Here is an 18,624-nt window from a genome sequence, read left to right as displayed (position 1 = left end):
CTTGGGTTGGTACCAACATCTGGTGTAAATTTCATGTCAATAGCCCCATTAGAAATATATTTACTGAGAAAAACATTAATGCATTTCAATACTTATTTTCCCCGCTGTAGCCCATCAGTCAATTTTAATGGTGAACGCTTTCACATTCAGTAAAATACAATTAGAATGCCATCACAGCAATTCAACTAGCATACTGTAATTACTAGACCATTTATACACATTAATTTTGCAAATCTATACCTTCTAATGCAGTGATGCAGGTGACAACAGAAACAAAAAACATGGACGGAGTAATCCAAACTGTGCTTAATTAATAGATAACCCAATTAACTAAATCACCTCATCAGTAACAAACCAAAATTAATTCAGTCTTGGGCTGACATACAGAAATCAAGTTTAAAGATATATACAGTTTTACATATACTGTCAGACTTCTAAACCAATCCAATATCTCATGAAGGCTACACTCAAAGTAGTGGAACTGGAAACAGGTGAGGTGCTCTTGTTTTGCACTAACCTTCTGACGTTTTTTTTCCTAATGAGAACCATAAACACTTGGAATACGTTACTAAAGGGTATGGTAGACAGTAGGACTTCAGGGAATTTCAAAAGAAGACTTGATGTTATTTTGGAAAAATTAAGTAGATAGGCCTGGTGAGCTTTGATTGACTGAATGGCCTGTTCTCATGTAGATTGTTCTAATGTTAACCTGGTCCAACAGAGAGCAAGCTTCTGATAATGATCAACTCTCTACAGCTGAAAAATCTTCCAAATTACCCCAATTAAACATAATTGTCTGTTGCATGTACACATTTCATGTTAAATGTAACTTGTTGCAAGCGAAAAAACTAATGTCAGATAATACAGTAGCATTCAAAGACATCAATGGACAAGTGGTAAAAGTAAATGATATGTTGTCATAGGTGCTGTGTCTATTCTCTGTTGTTCACCAGTATGATGATAATGTTTGAGTCGATAGAAGGTTGAAAGAACTGGCATATGTGTTCGTGAAAATAGTAACTGCAAAATATGTTTCAAAATAAAGGATGTGTCACACCCCATCAAAAGGACTGCTGTTAACACTAGAATTACCAGAGTCTACAAAAAAAACTCGTAGATCCGGTCCACCTTAAAACAGTTCTCACCTCTCTTTTGTCTTCTAAATGTGCCGATTAAGACGAGCAGCAAGTAGCTGGCTATTCCATCCCCCACCGTCGTAGAACGTTCACTAAGTTTTCCCAGCTCATGCCTTGTTTGATTATCTGGGAGTGAATGAACTGCTGGAGTTTTACAGTGGAAATAATAGATTGTTTTTTGGAATACACGCATTTCATGTGTGTTCCGTTTCTACAGTAATCTGTGTAAACACATTGTTAAAACAAACTTTTTCATATTTTAGTAATAAATGTTACAAAATGTAGGCATAAACTACAGAATGTGTGAAGCCTGAAGTCCAAACATCAAATAAACACTTTCACAAAAGGTTCAAGGATGATACGACACCTTCCGTGGCTTAACGCTGAGGTTTGCTGTCTTGGAGCATAGCAGCCCTGCCGTGCTACAGAGACCCGAGTTCAATTCCCATCTTTGGAGAAAGTGTTTTTTTTTTCCCCCTCAAACGGACATAAAATGTATAAATTGGTATGCACTGTAAATAGTTAAGTTTAAAATGTTGATCGCGGTTATTTCTATTGATTAATTCATGCTTTTTACTTAAGAGTCAGAACAGGAGCTTGTTCAGCTTATTCAGCTTCTGATCTGGCTCAAACAGCGCCAGTATAACTTCACACCCGATCTGACGCTGTTCGTTTTCAAATAATATTGCATTACTTCGACGATGTATTCTGATTGGTACTATTCGCGTCATAAAATGATTTCTTCAAAACGTCACATATATTTGTCGTCTCCTTTTTTTAAAATGTGCGTTGTAGCACGCAGCAACTGGCCACCTGCATGTTCTTGCGCACACTGAATAAGACAGCGCTATATGCAATCATCACATTCAAATGTTAACAGTTATATAGCACGGAATGGAAATCAGCAGTTCTTAGCATTGCACCACGCAAGCTGTCATATCAACCGCCTACTGTAACTTGCTTTTTTCTTCGGTTATAGTCTTGAATAAAAGTGCACTTGTTTTGTTATACTTTTACATCAACATATATGTTCCTGTGTTTCAGCAACATGGGCATGCTCAAAAAATACACGTGTAATGCCACGAAAAATGCATGCAGACACTTCAGTTCGCAAGCATTGGTACGACAATGCAGTCACAAGTACACTGCAGAGCTATAGCACGTCTTTATGTGAAAACAGCAGTGTCAGATGGGGAGTGTCTGATGATTGCATATAGCACTGAAGTTACTGCTCTTTACTATGCTTTCCTCTGCATGTCCTGGAGTACAAAAGAAACAGCATACAGCAACATGTGGAGACTGGCAAGATTGTGGGAAAAAAACACGTGGTCGTATGTATCGTGATACACTGCGGAGCAATAGTGCGTCTTTATGTGAAAACAGCAGTGTCAGATGGGAGGGGGGGGGGGTTGGTAGGGAAGGATCCTGAACGCGATTGAGACAATGAAAAGTGAATTAAAAAAAATAAACAAAGCTAACCTTTACAAATATCATAAATTACACCAGCTGTTACAGACTGAAATCAAATGTATCTTTTTATTCTAAAATAGTAAAAAATAAGAACACTTCTCAAAATGAAATCATGCAGGGTCGAACCGGTGACCTTCTGATTCCTAGTCAACAACTGATACTATTGTGCCACGGCGGCAGTCGTAGTAAATGAGTGTCAATGTCACACACTAAGGCGGCTTTTTTTTTTTTTTTTTTTTATACCTTTTGTGAAAGTGTTTCTTTGATATTTGGACTTCAGGCTTCATACATTATATAGTTTATGCTAACATTTTGTCATTTGCTACTAGAATATAATAAACGTTTCTGTTTTAAAAATGTGTTTACACCGATTACTGTAGAAATGCAACACACATGAAATGCGTGTGTTCCAAATAACGATTTATTATTTCCACTCTAAAACCCCACTTCACTCCCAGATAATCAAGGCATGAGCTGAGAGAAGTTCGTGCACGTTCTAAGTCAATGGGGGGATGGAATAGCCAGCTGCTTGCAGCATGTCTTTATCAGTACATTTAGATGACAAAAGACGCTAGTGGAGAGGTGAGAACAGTTTTAAAGAGCGATTTAAGGTGGGCCGGATCTACGAGTTTTTTCGTAGGCTCTGGTAATTCTAGTGTTAAGAGAGCTGAAAACGAATAGCCACAGGAGATGCATATTTCAAAACACCCCTAACAACAAATCTGCCTAATCATACCAGTAAAAGCCCGGACAAGACTACAAAACATCCACCTTCTGGCTGCATGTCTAAACGTGTAACTAAAGTTCACATTACTGTCAAATTGGAAATGTAAACATGCCCTGCCGGAGTCTAGCCACAGTGTTTTTAACATGTAGTAAATACATAGAACACAATGCTTACATAAACTCTATTTGCTCTTGTTATGCCTTATAGTCATGCAATAGTTAAAATGACTACGACACTGTAGCAGACAGAGGCAGTTCTCAAACACATGTGGCAAAGTACCCGTGGAGGTCTATGTGTGTATCTGTCTGTTTATGTCTCCGCTGCAGCAGCGCTTATTTAAATGTACAAAAGAATTATTAAGCTTCAGTTAAGTTGTGCTACTGTAGCTCCTGAATTGATGGCAGTAATTTTGGCTTTTTATTTTCTCTCAGTGTCAAGTTTTTTCTTCAGTTTCTTTTGCTCCCTCTCTGAAACCCCAATGGTTTAAAATGCACAGATTGGAGGGATTTAGAGCTGGTATTTTAGGAAGAAGCCCTGTAGGCATAGCCTTTGCAGCAGCACATTTCACTGCTCTTCACTATAAACTTTATAACGAGTTGACCCCAGACGTGTATTCTTGTTTGAGAATCTGTCTGGCCCTGAGGCACCAGGGGAATCCTAGAATACTCATTTCTGTCCGTTATCAAACAATGTGCATTGACAGGCATGCTGTGTAGAGTACAAGTCAAGTCAAGAGACAGACTGCCTAAACTGATGAAGGCACATTTAAGGTTACATCTGTGAAAGTGTATTCAGCCTGCTCTGCATATACATATCTAAGGAGTATGTTACAGCAACACAAAAAGAAATCGGAAGAAGGGGCACTAGATGTAACTGCAGATTATTTGCTAGGAGAAAGAACTAAGTAGGTGCATCTTTTATTTTTTTCAAAATTATAAAGCTTTTAGCTCTTGCTCTACATTTTTTTTATATAAACACTGACACAGGGGTACAGTGGGAGCTGGTTAGGACTAAAGTTTTGCACAGTGTTATAAATAGTGCATCAAACAGCACTAAAGAAAAAAACAGGAACATGGAGACCTTTAAATCCTTAATTGACAGGATTTTGGTCACATTAAGTAAACAGGATATGATAACTGATGGCGAATCAAAACACAAAAATTATTTTACTTTCATTTACAGTATAGAATTATATAAAAAAAATATTTTAATGTCTGAATACATTGCTCTAATCATGATATTTTTAACACTTAATATTTGAAAACAATTCAAATCATAGAAGATTGCATTGTTCAAAACTAGGAGTTATGTTTCACATCCTTAAAGCAGATATATTTTGACTACAGCACTTTGAAACATATTGTTGAACCTGGATGTTTTGTCCATAACTACAACATTTATCACTGACACATAAAAAGTTAAGAAAATCCTTAAAATGTCCAACCACTTACATGTCCCACTGGTATAGGGAGAGGTCTCTTGGAGTCACTCCGACCTCGACAAGCACGAATCACTGTTTTATGTCGATGAAGATGAATTTCGGCCTCAAGCTGGTTCCATAATTTGTCATGTGCTGGACCTTTCATATCCCGGCCAAGTAACTGGATTTGCTGAACTCTAAAAGAGTAGAATTATATAAGATGACTACTAAGAAACTACTAGAATTTGATTGGTAGCACGTTTTGCAGGGATCATTCAACTAGTCAAAAAATCAGTTTATTAGCAATACCAATAAAAAAAATACAGCAAAAATACATTCTTAGCTGCAATTTTATGTTCTTAGCAATTTGGCACATTGATGATAGAACTGGCAAACCTGATTATATCAATAGTGAAGGGAAAAAATTATACAGATGAAATTAACACACACACATACATTTACACATAAATACAAAACATATATATTGTACTTGCCATGTGCGCCCAACTACGTTGCGCGTGTTAAAGTTGTCACTGAAGGGCTCCCTGTTTAAACGCGGCTGCCAGTCGTGAACTGGGCCCTTTGTCGCACAGCATTATGATTTTTTATAAGGGAAACAAAATTACAAAACAAAACCCTTGGACATTGATTCGATAGGAACGGCCTACTCTGAATCACTGCCCGAACAGTAATTATGTGGTGGTGTAGGAGCATTTCTGCTTCTCTCCGTTCACAGTCCGTCTCATTTTCAAGACGCTGTCGTTTCCTCTCACGATCTCTTCTCAATCTTTCTCCAATCTCGCAGGTTGCTTTGTGGCTATCCAAAGAGTAAGGCAATATACACGGAGCAATGGTTATAAAAGGGGGTCACATAGGTATCCAGGCTCTTTAAAGCATAAATAGGGATCACTTCACTGACATGTGAGCAAGCCAGGGTACAACTGTGAAACGCGCAGCACTCGCCGGCTACAACATAATAATAATTATTTCCGGAACGTGCTGATACGTTGTCATTCATTTTACCCACTGTCTTTCTTTCATTCATATGTTGCGTAGGCACGTACCTTTTATCTTCGGCAATCTCATTCTCTAACCAGGCCTCAGGAGCTAACCAGCGTAACACTGTCCACCACCCCTTTCGTTATTCCGGCACATTGTTGACATCCGTGAGTAACAACAACGTACTAAACTGGAAGGTGGTCTACACATGCATGGAATTCACAGACAAACAAAGATCAAGATCCAAATGAAGATTATATATAAAGATTAGTTAATTTAAAGCACAACAATTTGTTTAGTTTGAATGTCTGTGTTTTGAGGTGTGACTGGAGTACAAAAGTCTTCAGTAGTATAAGCCTGGAGGAGATTCTTAATGCAATGCCTATGTTTTAGCTGTCTCTCTACTGCCATCTAGTGCTTCTTCTTCTAATTCATTCGCTGACAAACAAAGATCAAGATCCAAATGAAGATTATATATAGAGATATATGAAAGAGAAGGTCTATAATATGGTTTGCATATTTGTAGTTGGAAAATGAATCACGTACCGTAGCCTCCTTAGGTGTTACATTATTTTCTCAAAAAAAATGTAAACATTTTAATTAAAACACATCTTTCTACTGTAAAACATGCAAAACACTAAAAGTACAAAGTCAGAACTGTAGAAAGTATAATTATACAAATAATAGTAATAATAATAATAATAATAATAATAATAATAATAATAATATGAACAGCACACTGGACAAGTGCAAGTGACGGAAGTGTCACTTTCAGATTCCCAGAATCAAATTCCATTTCACTGTCCATTTGAATTTCACTGCCTGAAGACAGATTCACTTTGTCATCACTGCTGATGAGGTGTTTCTTATGAGAGGAAGGTGTTGGTCACAAAGTCTTAAATTTATTATGTAAATGTCCTTCTTTTCAAGACCGCATATGCTGGGTTCATGTCCAAATGTTTGTTAATGGAGTGTGTGTGTGCATATACGCTGACGTCTGAGGTTTGATACCTACAAGGGGAAGCAAAAGGTGCGTATACCTGACGAGCCCCAATTAGGTCAAAACACGCATTGTGTACTCTCTTTATTATTTGACAGGTTCTCTATAACATATCTATGATCTGCTTCTTGCAACTGAGAGGGCATGAAGAATGTCTGCAGACTAGCCAACCAACCACAAGTGTTACCTGGTAAGTGACCATGCAAATAATCAGATTACGATTCAGACCCATGGATATATACATACACACACAAAACATAACATAAAAGAATAAACAATGGTATATATAATAAACAAATGAGGTGCAAATGACAAAAAAAAAAAAAAAAACACTAGCTCTCCAGCTAGTGTGCTTCGCATTTAAAGCTGTACATATGCATCGTGAAGTATCTGTTAATAAAATGTTTTGAAATAAATGAAAGAGCAGGAAGGGAGCACAAAATGTCTAAAGTTCTCAAAAAAACAAAAAATATACAATTTTTGTCTTAGAAAAATGAAAGCACTAACAAGCAATTTAATTAAATACTAAGTTTCATTAGCAGTTACGCTTGGTTGACAATTATGAAAACCAAGAAGCCACTTTAGACCTCCAGGATCAAAACGGAGTACCCCTGTTGTAGTAGTCTCAGACACCTTCACACCTAGAACATTACCAAATCTTTTTCTTTTTTTTTTCCCCCATTTCAACAGTTCTAGACAAAGTTGCTTAATGAAAATTCTGTTGAGAGAAATATTAAATATTTGATAGAAGGGGATTCCCAAATACTAACATACCTTCCTGCTAATTCTTTGTCGAGGTATTTTGCCGCTAATCTGGCACCATATACTTCTGCCTGAAGGACAGCAATATGACGCCGAAGTGTTTCATTTTCCTTCTTCAGTAATTTTACTTCTGCTTCTAATTTTGTCTCCTTTACTTTTTCTTTCTTGTTTGCCTCCAGTTCCTTTTCCTGTACAGAACAAACAAAATTCAAATTTCATCTTTAACCTTTGAATTAACGCATAAAATTAAAAACAGCAATGTTTCATCAGCTGATCGGGCAACAATAAAAATGAAGTGCCCATTTTTACCCCAATAAACTAGTGTCTTTTCCAGGGTCAGTTCACAGCTTATGTCTAACAAGGGCGCTTCGCTCGCCTACCCCCGGCGTTTTGAACCCGTGCCCGCTGGGCAGCCACGTGTGAGGATGAAGCACGTTTAATACGGAGCGTTCGCCCGTGTCACTCTGGGGCCCCCCACTGTTAATACGGAACTCCGTCCGTTCTATTATGCGGTGCATTGTGGACTACTGCGGACCCCGTAGTGTTTCCCGTTTCAGTTTGTATCTCGGTCAGTCGAGCTTTTGTTTTTGAAGCTTTTGAATTCCGGGCTTCATTATCTGTAACCTGCTGTCCATGTGTTTGGCCCCCTCGTTTAACCTGTTTATGATGTTTTACTTTGCTTTCTACTCTGTCTTTCATTTCTGATCTCGGTTTATTCTGCTTTTGTTTCAATGACACCTGGTCCGTGGTGAATATATTTTCCCTTTTTCGAGTAATAATTTTCATTTGTTTGCGATACTGTGATGTTTATTGTACTGTTAATAATGTATGACTGTAATGTGATTCACCTATGCTGTATAATTTGGACATGTGAGGATGACTTATGTTTAATACGGAGCGTTCGCCCGTGTCACTCTGGGTCTCCCCACTGTTACTACGAAGCTGTTTCCGAACTATTATGCAGTGCATTGTGGAGCACTGTGGACTCTGTAGTGTTTCCCGTTTCACTTTGTATCTCGTTTATTCGAGCTCTTTCTTTTTGGAGCAGTGCCTGCCTGGTCTGCGGCATTTCAGACGCATGTTGTAGGCGCCTGCGTTCATTAATTATATCCAGGCAGGCGCATGTTTGTATCTCGGTCACTCGAGCTGTGTCGTGTTGAATCCGTGCCTGCTTTGCCTACGCAGTTTGTGACGCGCGTTGTAGGTTTCCACGTTCATTAGATCTGTCCACGCGGGCTCGGTGTCGAAGCTGGGTTAGTTGTTGAGCTGTTTGGTTTTGGAGCCGAGACAGTTTTACTTCCGCGGTTTCAGACGCGTGTCCGTACCATCTTGGGTTTGATGTATGAACCTTTGTGGACTCCGTAGTGTGTCCCGTTTCACTCTGGGGCGGGGCGTTGACTCCTCTTGTTTTACTATGTCTCCTCCTGCGCCTTTACCACGCATTAGTGCCACTCACAATATGGTGGCGACGCCTGCGCCTTCCGTATTATGTCGGTTTTTACCAATCTGTGTAGGTGCCTTTGCCTTTTGTACTTTACCGCGCCTTCCGACGCACGATGTAGGCGCCTGCACCTTCCGGGTCCGCCTCCGCTGTGCGGTGTGGACGTTTAACTGTCGTTGTTTCTGCCTTTATATTCTGTATCTCGGTGTGTATGTGTTTCGTGCCTAGGTTTTTTTGAAGCTGTTGCATTCCAGTTTTCATCATCTGTAACCCGCTCTCCATGTGTTCGTCCCAGTTCTTTAATCCCTTTATAAAGTTTTACTTTGTTTCCTACTCTGTGTTTTATTTCTGACCTCGATTTATCCTGCTTGCGACATGTCAGACGGTTCGTAGTCTCTCTCGTTTTACTCTGGGGAGGGGGGCTTTGTTCTGTAACCTGCTCTCCATGTGTTTGTCCCTGTTTAACCTTTTTATGACGTTTTACTTTGTTTCCTACTCTGACGGTTCGTAGTCTCTCCTGTTTTGCTCTCTGGGGGGGGGGGGGGGGGGGGGGGGGGGGCTTTGTGTGGCGCCTGCGCACGTGCACACTATGTCTTTTGTGTCCACGGGCAGGTCCCTGCGTCCATATCCGGTTTACCATTCTCGTTTAGTAATATGGATACTTTGTGATCTTGCACTGGATAAGTGGGTTAGAAAATGGATGGATGCATGAAATACACAAGACAAATCTGCTTACAATTGGTCGATTAAGTAGCAACTACTGAAATAAAGCATATGTTCACGCATTGTTGTTATCCAGTATTGAAATTTAATAGGTTTGTTCAATTTAAAGAGCAGTGCACTCTTAGAGATAAAGTATAGTTTGGTCATGATTTCTCAGTCTGCCTAAATAAATCATTTTTTTCCCCCAAATTCAAGCAGTTTTGTCACAAAACCCTCATACCAAAACTGATTTACAATTTGACTGTTAATAAAAAGAGAGCACAAAGTTTCTCAAATCAGTAAATTCTTTAAATATTTTATCATCCTGGTATGAGTCATGACATGACACTTGAAGATTTTATAGTGTCTTCCAAAAGGAAAATGTAAATTGCATCAATCCATGTTCAGGTTATTTATCAGGCAAATAACCACATTTGGTAACTTCAACAGACATCAATAATGGCTTTGCCATGCCTCTCCGTGAGGTTGTAGAGCTAGCAAAGATCAGGCTACGTCACAGATAGTGACATCGTGGCATCAAATAATTCAGCATCAGCCCTGAACATTTGAGGTGGACAAGGTCATGGTTGCTTTTGTAGGGGATTGCTTTTGTAGGGAAGTACATCAAGAATGAGCTGGACAAATGAGGCTTCAATTTGTCTGCCAGGGCTTCTGAGAATGGCTTCATGCGTGACAGGGGGCAATACCAGAGGAAGGCTACACTGGATGCCCGCGGTGTCTCCCTGAATCCTGAACAAAAAGCCAAGGGTGCCACCAGCCAGATAGTCTCCGTCCTAGCCAGCACCATTTCCTCCTCCGCCACCATCTTTGCAGACATCATCTTCACCAGCCTGGAGATGGTGCAGGACCTCAAGGACAAGAAGGGACAGCCAGGGACAACAGAATAGGCAAGCCTCCATTCAGGTCCATCAAGAAGATGGAGAAGAATGTTGTCCCTCATGGTACATGTGACTGCATCACCAATGGTGATGGGATCCAGGCCCTTAGGTGGAAGGACAACAAGATCGTCACTCTACTATCAACAGACATGGGGGTACAGCCCATGTCCTCAGTCTACCGGCTCTGCAGTGACACCATGAGGAAGGAGCAAGTGAGCTGCCCTGCCGTCATCAAAAGCTACAATGCCAACATGGGGGGCACTGATAAGACTGACATGCTGGTCCACCTCTACTGTACCCCCATGAAATCCAAGAGGTAGTACATGTGGATGTTTGCAGATGCAATTGATGTTAGCCTTAATACCTGGGTCATCTACAGGAGGAAATGCAAGGCTCTTGCTGTGGATGGCCTATCACTAAAGAAATTCAAGATTGATATATTCAGAGGTGCCAGCAGCCAGAAGGCAGTTAAATCTCACCCTTAAAATTTGCCCTAGGTATCACTGAAGTTATAAAAAAAAAAAAAAAAAAAAGTATTTGCAATAAGTATTACATCAAAATTATCTTAAAAAAGTCAGCAGTCTATGTCTTCAATAAAATACACATTTACAGTTAAAATGTATGTGTCTTGTGTTAATGTTAACTCTACAAATATGACACTAATTATTTTAAGAAATTGTTTTCAACATATTTAATAACATTAATGTTAAAGAAATATAGTGACATTTGTGGAGTATGCATGATAAAGACATTATAAAGACAAGTTAATAAAAACATAAATACCAGCATCAAACATTAACTTACCATCTCTTCCACATTTGGGACAGACTTGTGACAGAAAAGGAAAGAGACATTTTAAATTGAGAAAATTCTTAAATTTTGAAACCCCTATCTCTTATTTATACACACAAGCGCGCGCGCGTACACACACACGCGCGCACACACACAACAGCAATGTAAAAATCTAAGCATCTCTCACTAAAGACACTTATCTAAACTGGATTACATTTTTATAAAGAGTAAGGAACCTAAGGTAATTTAATTCAAAAACTACTTTAGTATAATCTGGACATACAGATGTAAAAAAACAAAAAAAAAAATTTTTACATTAGCAAGGGGAAAAAGAAAAAAATTTTATTTAAAGAAATTAAATGACCCCGGATGATTCACTGCACATCTGAAAGGAAAGCATACTGTATATGAATGTGCTGAACTGCTTCTTTGATCATTGATTACTGTAGTGTTCTTGTACAAAGTTGACTAAATGATGATGCTTAGAGCTCTGATGACAACAGCAGGCAAATAAATGCTTTAGACCTGTGTTCAAGAGACCACATTGAATAGCATTATAAAAAGAAAAAAAAAAAAATCACTTGTGAGAGAATTACCAGTCATTTAATGAATATTATCCAGAAGTATAATTCTGACATTTTCATAAGACAGATCTTGTGCAGCACACAAAAATTATCCCAAAACAAATTATGACCTGAAAAGTCAGAGGCTATGGATCTAAGGAGTTTTGCTTTTCCATTTTGACATCCAAGGCTTACAACAATTCAAAACCAAATATCCCCCAGCTCTTCTAAACGTTTAAGCAGTGTTAGAGGTAAGGTAAAGGATAAGAATTGCTACTTAAAGACTGAGGAAGAATCACCATTAACCTAAGTATGATAACATTAATAGATGATAGAATACATACCAGTTTTGCTTTGATAGAGCCAGAATCAACATTTTGCCCAGTCTTGGAATGAAGTTGCAACTGGACAGCATGAAGCTGCAGTAACTGATCATGTACTTCTTTTTCAAAAACAGCCTTCTCTGCCTGTACTTCTACAAGCTCCGACTTCATATCTACCAGCTGGGCCTGTTCATAATCCAAAAAAGGAAAAAAGAAAAAACATTTTTGTCACCGGGGAAAGTCCTAGTTTTGGACAAGTTACACAGTTTATATACATTCATAAATATATACACATATACAGTACTGTGCAAAAGTTTTAGGCAGGTATGAAAAAAATGCTGTAAACAAAGAATGCTTTCAAAAATGGAAGTGTTAATCATTTTCATCAATCAACAAAACGCAGTGAATGAACAAAAGAGAAATCTAAATCAAATCAATATTTGGTGTGACCACCCTTTGCCTTCAAAACAGCATCAATTCTTCTAGGTACACTTGCAGTTTTTGAAGGAACTCGGCTGGTAGGTTGTTCCAAACATCTTAGAGAACTAACCACAGATCTTCTGTGGATGTAGGCTTCCTCACATCCTTCTGTCTCTTCATGTAATCCCAGACACACTCGATGATGTTGAGATCAGGGCTCTGTGGGGGCCATACCATCACTTCCAGGACTTCTTGTTCTTCTTTACGCTGAAGATAGTTCTTAATGACTTTGGCTGTATGTTTGGGGTCGTTGTCCTGCTGCAGAATAAATTTGGGGCCAATCATATGCCTCCCTGGTGGTATTGCATGATGGATAAGTATCTGCCTGTATTTCTCAGCATTGAGAACACCATTAATCCTGACCAAATCTCCAACTCCATTTGCAGAAATGCAGCCCCAAACGTTCAAGGAACCTCCACCATGCTTCACTGTTGCCACAGACACTCATTATTTTTTTTTTTTTTTTTGTTTTTTGTTCTTTATTTCGCCTTATACAATTTCTTGTATTAGGAATTTGTTAGTTTTCGCATACAGTAATCCCTCGCAATATCGCGCTTCGCCTTTCGCGGCTTCACTCCATAGCAGATTTTATATGTAAGCATATTTAAATATATATCGCGGATTTTTCGCTGCTTCACGGGTTTCTGCGGACAATGGGTCTTTTAATTTCTGGTACATGCTTCCTCAGTTGGTTTGCCCAGTTGATTTCATACAAGGGACGCTATTGGCAGATGGCTGAGAAGCTACCCGGCTTACTTTTCTCTTTCTTTTGTGCTGACTTTCTCTGATCCTGACGTAGGGGGATTGAGCAGGGGGCTGTTTGCACACCTAGACGATACGGACGCTCGTCTAAAAATGCTGAAAGATTATCTTCACGTTGTGATCTTTTGTGCAGCTGCTTCCTGAAACGACATGCTGCACGGAGCTTCGCATACTTAAAAGCTCGAAGGGCACGTATTGATTTTTGATTGAAAAACAAACTCTGTCTCACTTTGTCTGCTCCTGACGGAGGGGGTGTGAGCTGCCACATTCAACAGCTTACTTTGTCTGCTCCTGACGGAGGGGGTGTGAGCTGCCACATTCAACAGCTTACTTTGTCTGCTCCTGACGGAGGGGGTGTGATCTGCCGCCTTCAACAGCTTTGTGCCCCGGTGCTTCACATACTTAAAAGAAAAACAGCCCTATTGATCTGTTTGCTTTTCTCTATCTCTGTGACATGATCTGCTCCTGACAAGCACTCCTTTGAAGAGGAAGATATGTTTGCATTCTTTTAATTGTTAGACGGAACTGTCATCTCTGTCTTGTCATGGAGCACAGTTTAAACTTTTGAAAAAGAGACAAATGTTTGTTTGCAGTGTTTGAATAACGTTCCTGTCTCTCTACAACCTCCCGTGTTTCTGCGCAAATCTGTGACCCAAGCATGACAATATAAAAATAACCATATAAACATATGGTTTCTACTTCGCGGATTTTCTTATTTCGCGGGTGGCTCTGGAACGCAACCCCCGCGATGGAGGAGGGATTACTGTACCCCTTGGGGTCAGAGCGCAGGGTCAGCCATTGTACAGCGCCCCTGGAGCAATTACAGGTTAAGGGTCTTGCTCAAGGGCCCAGCAGAGTAGGATCTCTTTTGGCAGTGACGGGGATTCCAACCGGCAACCTTCGGGATACCAGCGCAGATCCTTAGCCATTATTGTACCGCTCTCCAGCCCTTCGACGAACAAACTGCTTTCTGCTACAGCCAAATATTTCAAATTTTGACTCATCAGTCCAGAGCACCTGCTGCCATTTTTCTGCACCCCAGTTCCTATGTTTTTATTCATACTTGAGTCGCTTGGCCTTGTTTCCACGTCGGAGGTATGGCTTTTTGGCTGCAACTCTTCCTTGAAGACCACTTCTGGCCAGACTTCTCCAGACAGTAGATGGGTGTACCTGGGTCCCACTGGTTTCTGCCAGTTCTGAGCTGATGGCATTGCTGGACATCTTCTGATTTCGAAGGGTAATAAGCTTGATGTGCCTTTCATCTGCTGCACTAAGTTTCCTTGGCTGACCACTGCGTCTACGATCCTCTACATTGCCTGTTTCTTTGTGCTTCTTCAAAAGAGCTTGAACAGCACATCTTGAAACCCCAGTCTGCCTTGAAATCTTTGTCTGGGAGAGACCTTGCTGATGCAGTATAACTACCTTGTGTCTTGTTGCTGTGCTCAATCTTGCCATGACATGAAACTGTCTTCCACAACCTCACCTTGGTAGCAGAGTCTGGCTGTTCCCCACCCAGTTTTAAGCCTCCTACACAGCTGTTTCTGTTTCAGTTAATGACTGTTTCAACCTACGTGTGAGATTGATGATCATTAGCACCTGTTTGGTATAATTGGTTGATCATACACCTGACTATAATCCTACAAAATCCCTGACTTTGTGCAAGTGTACCTATAAGAATTGATGCTGGTTTGAAGGCAAAAGGTAGTAAAACCAAATATTGATTTGATTTAGATTTTTTTTGTTCTCTCACTTTGCATTTTGTAAATTGATAACAATAAACAATCATCATTTATATTTCTAAAAGCATTCTTTGTTTATAGCATTTTTTTCACACCTGCCTAAAACTTTTGCACAGTACTATACATATACATACACACATATTGTATATACATACACAGCATGTATGTAGGCTGAAGTACCAAGTGCTGGCGGAGTGAAAAATTCAAAAGGCAGAAAGATATAAATGTGTCATTACTTTTACAATACCAAATTTTATTATCCTAAAAATTGATGCATTTAGTAATTTATCTCCTGGAAGTTTGAAAAATCAGGATTATCAGAATTTTCAATGTCCTCCTTAGAACAATTCTTACAGAGCTTCATTAGTCACTAAAAATGGCAGTGCTTCAAATATGAATGAAAAAGAACCTCAATGGTGTTTTAATGATGAGAGATTACATTTGTGACCTCAAATTGCAAAATAACTCTGTAAACAATAGGCTCCACTGGTAGTGGCATGGGGCCATGAAAAAATAGTAAGGGAAAAACATTGATAAAATAAATGTTTAAACATAGATGAGAAATTGGCCCAAATCTTCTACTAGTAATGTAAGTGTACTAACAACTACACTACCATGACAGCTGAATCTGTGCAGCCCAAAGGGCATACAAAGATATATATACTGTACATACTGTATATACAAAAATACACACACATATCAAAACCTATATCACAACATTGTTTTTAACAACACTTTATTTGGGTTTATTGTAAATAAATAAAACAATGACTGTTAGAATGCTGTTACTTATTTAACAGAAAATGGAAAAGAACTCCAGACTTAAGGCCTGAACACAAACAATGAAAGTTCCACCAACTAAACTTTCAGGACTTTTTATCATGAATAAACAATGCATATAACAAAGTATACACATATTGGTGATATATTTATTTTTGCACATACATTAGTAGTGATTGCACACTAAACTATTAGCCATTAACTTAATAATTTTTCACTCTCTTAAAAAACCACACACACACACACACGGGTTTCTGTTGCTAGCTGGCATATAATGACTATCCTTATGCCATACAGTAAAAAGAACGCTTGGTTTGAGACATCAATTGTGCAATTAGACAACATATTTGCATCTTTTGAACAATTACGTTCAAAATTCAACTTCCCAGCTACACATTTCTTTCACTATCTTCAAATTAGAAATTTTGTTAAACAGAAATTGCCCGATTTTCCCCACCTCGCACCCTCCACAATGCTGGAAAAAATACTGCTCAATTTCGAGGAATTAAACACCATTTCCGCATTATATAAAATCCTATTAGAGTCCCTACCTTTCAAAGATCCAAGAGGACATTGGGAAGAAGATCTCTTAATCAATATATCAGAAAAGGAGTGGAAGGTAGCAAAGCAGAGAATTCGCTCGAGCTCCATATGCACAAAGCATAGAATTATTCAACTAAAAATTATATATCGAGCTCATCTGTCTCGCTTAAAACTGTCCAAAATGTTTCCAGGGCAAGATCCAACCTGCGAACGCTGTAACCAAGCTCCTGCCTCACTGGGTCACATGTTCTGGGCCTGCACCAAACAAACATCATTTTGGACCAAAATTTTTAAGTGCCTTTCAGACAGCCTTGGTATCACAATTCCTCCTAACCCATTAACAGCTGTGTTCGGTGTTCTTCCAGACGGACTTGAAGTGGAGAAGGACAAGCAAACGGTGATTGCATTCACTACACTTTTGGCACGCATACTTATTCTGTTAAATTGGAAGAATCCTAACTCTCCTCTGATAAGTCAGTGGGAAACCGATGTTTTAAATCATTTGAAATTGGAAAAAATCTAATTCTTAGTTAGAGGATCTGTACAAATTTTCAAAACCTGGCAGGATCTAATCAATATTATTTTAGAATATGAGAAATAACTACAGTAATCCCTCGCTATATTGCGATTCGACTTTCGCAGCTTCACTCTATCGTGGATTTTATATGTAAGCATATTTAAATATATATCGCGGATTTGTTGCTGGTTCGCGTATTTCTGCGGACAATGGGTCTTTTAATTTCTGGTACATGCTTCCTCAGTTGGTTTGCCCAGTTGATTTCATACAAGGGACGCTATTGGCAGATGGCTGAGAAGCTACCCAATCAGAGCGCGTATTACCTATTAAATAAAACTCCTCAAAATATATTGTGAGCACGGGGGCTGTTCGCACCCCTAGAAAATACGGCTGCTCCTCAAAAAACACTGAAAGATTACCTTCACATTGCTCTCTTCCTTGCTGGGCTTAAATGTGGCTGCTCTGTCAAGCGATATGCTTCCCGCATGGTGCTTCACATACTTAAAAGATCAAACAGCACGTATTGATTTTTGGTTTTTTGCCTCTCTCTCTCTCTCGCTCTGACATTCTCTGCTCCTGACGGAAGGGGGTGTGAGCAGGGGGGCTGTTCGCACCCCTAGACGATACGGACGCTCATCTAAAAATGCTGAAAGATTATCTTCACGTTGCTCCCTTTCTTGCAGCTGGTTTGTCAAGTGACATGCTTCTCGCACGGTGCTTTGCATACTTAAAAGCTCGAACGGCACGTATTGATTTTTAATTGTTTGTTTTTCTCCGTCTCTCTCACTCTCTCTGACATTCTCTGCTCCTGACGGAGGGGCTGTTCGCACCACTAGACGATACGGACGCTGCTCTAAAAAATGCTGACAGACTACCTTCACATTGCTCCCTTCCTAGCAGCTGCTTTGTCCGGCGTTGCTTCGCATACTTAAAAGCCCAAAAAGCACCTATTGATTTCTGATTGTTTGCTTTTTTCTCTCTCTCTCTCTCTGACATTCTCTGCTCCTGACGCGCACTCCTTTGAAGAGGAAAATATGTTTGCATTCTTTTAATTGTGAGACAGAACTGTCATCTCTGTCTTGTTATGGAGCACAGTTTAAACTTTTGAAAAAGAGACAAATGTTTGTTTGCAGTATTTGAATAAAGTTCCTGTCTCTCTACAACCTCCTGTGTTTCTGTGCAAATCTGTGACCCAAGCATAACAATATAAAAATAACCATATAAACATATGGTTTCTACTTTGCGGATTTTCACCTTTCGCAGGGGGTTCTGGAACGCAACCCCCGCGATCGAGGAGGGATTACTGTATTACCGCATTTAATTCCCTTCTCCATTTCTTAATTTACCTATATATTTATTTCTTCCTTTCTTTTGTTTATTGTTGCCTTATTAAAAAGCCCTAAGCAATTCTCCTTTGGCTAAGCTCTCCTTCTCAGGGGTGGGGTTTGATTGGTCTTCAATTTTCTTTGGTTATAAATTGATCTATTTGTATGGAATGATTACAATAAAAATTAATAAATAAAAAAAAAATTAAAAAAAATTGTGCAATTGCGCAAGGACTTGTCACAG

The 18,624-nt window shown here is 39.3% G+C and overlaps 1 protein-coding gene across 3 annotated transcripts in view; it reads right to left on the bottom strand.

Annotated features, from left to right (window-relative positions):
* The window catches only part of gopc (golgi-associated PDZ and coiled-coil motif containing), a 58,825-nt gene that overhangs the window by 27,500 nt on the left and 12,701 nt on the right, over window positions 1-18,624 (bottom strand). For 2 of the 3 annotated variants that reach the window (XM_051924675.1, XM_051924677.1), the window contains exons 2-5: window positions 12,256-12,420; window positions 11,361-11,384; window positions 7,527-7,702; window positions 4,785-4,950 (exon numbers count right to left, since the gene is read on the bottom strand). In XM_051924675.1, coding sequence (XP_051780635.1) covers window positions 4,785-4,950; window positions 7,527-7,702; window positions 11,361-11,384; window positions 12,256-12,420 — 531 coding nt within the window. The remainder of the gene's footprint in view (window positions 1-4,784; window positions 4,951-7,526; window positions 7,703-11,360; window positions 11,385-12,255; window positions 12,421-18,624) is intronic. The other variant, XM_051924676.1, reaches the window with a different exon arrangement.

The sequence above is a fragment of the Erpetoichthys calabaricus genome, chromosome 3 (genome assembly GCF_900747795.2).
Source record: "Erpetoichthys calabaricus chromosome 3, fErpCal1.3, whole genome shotgun sequence".
Lineage (NCBI taxonomy): Eukaryota > Metazoa > Chordata > Cladistia > Polypteriformes > Polypteridae > Erpetoichthys > Erpetoichthys calabaricus.
This window is presented reverse-complemented; position numbering and strand designations above follow the sequence as displayed.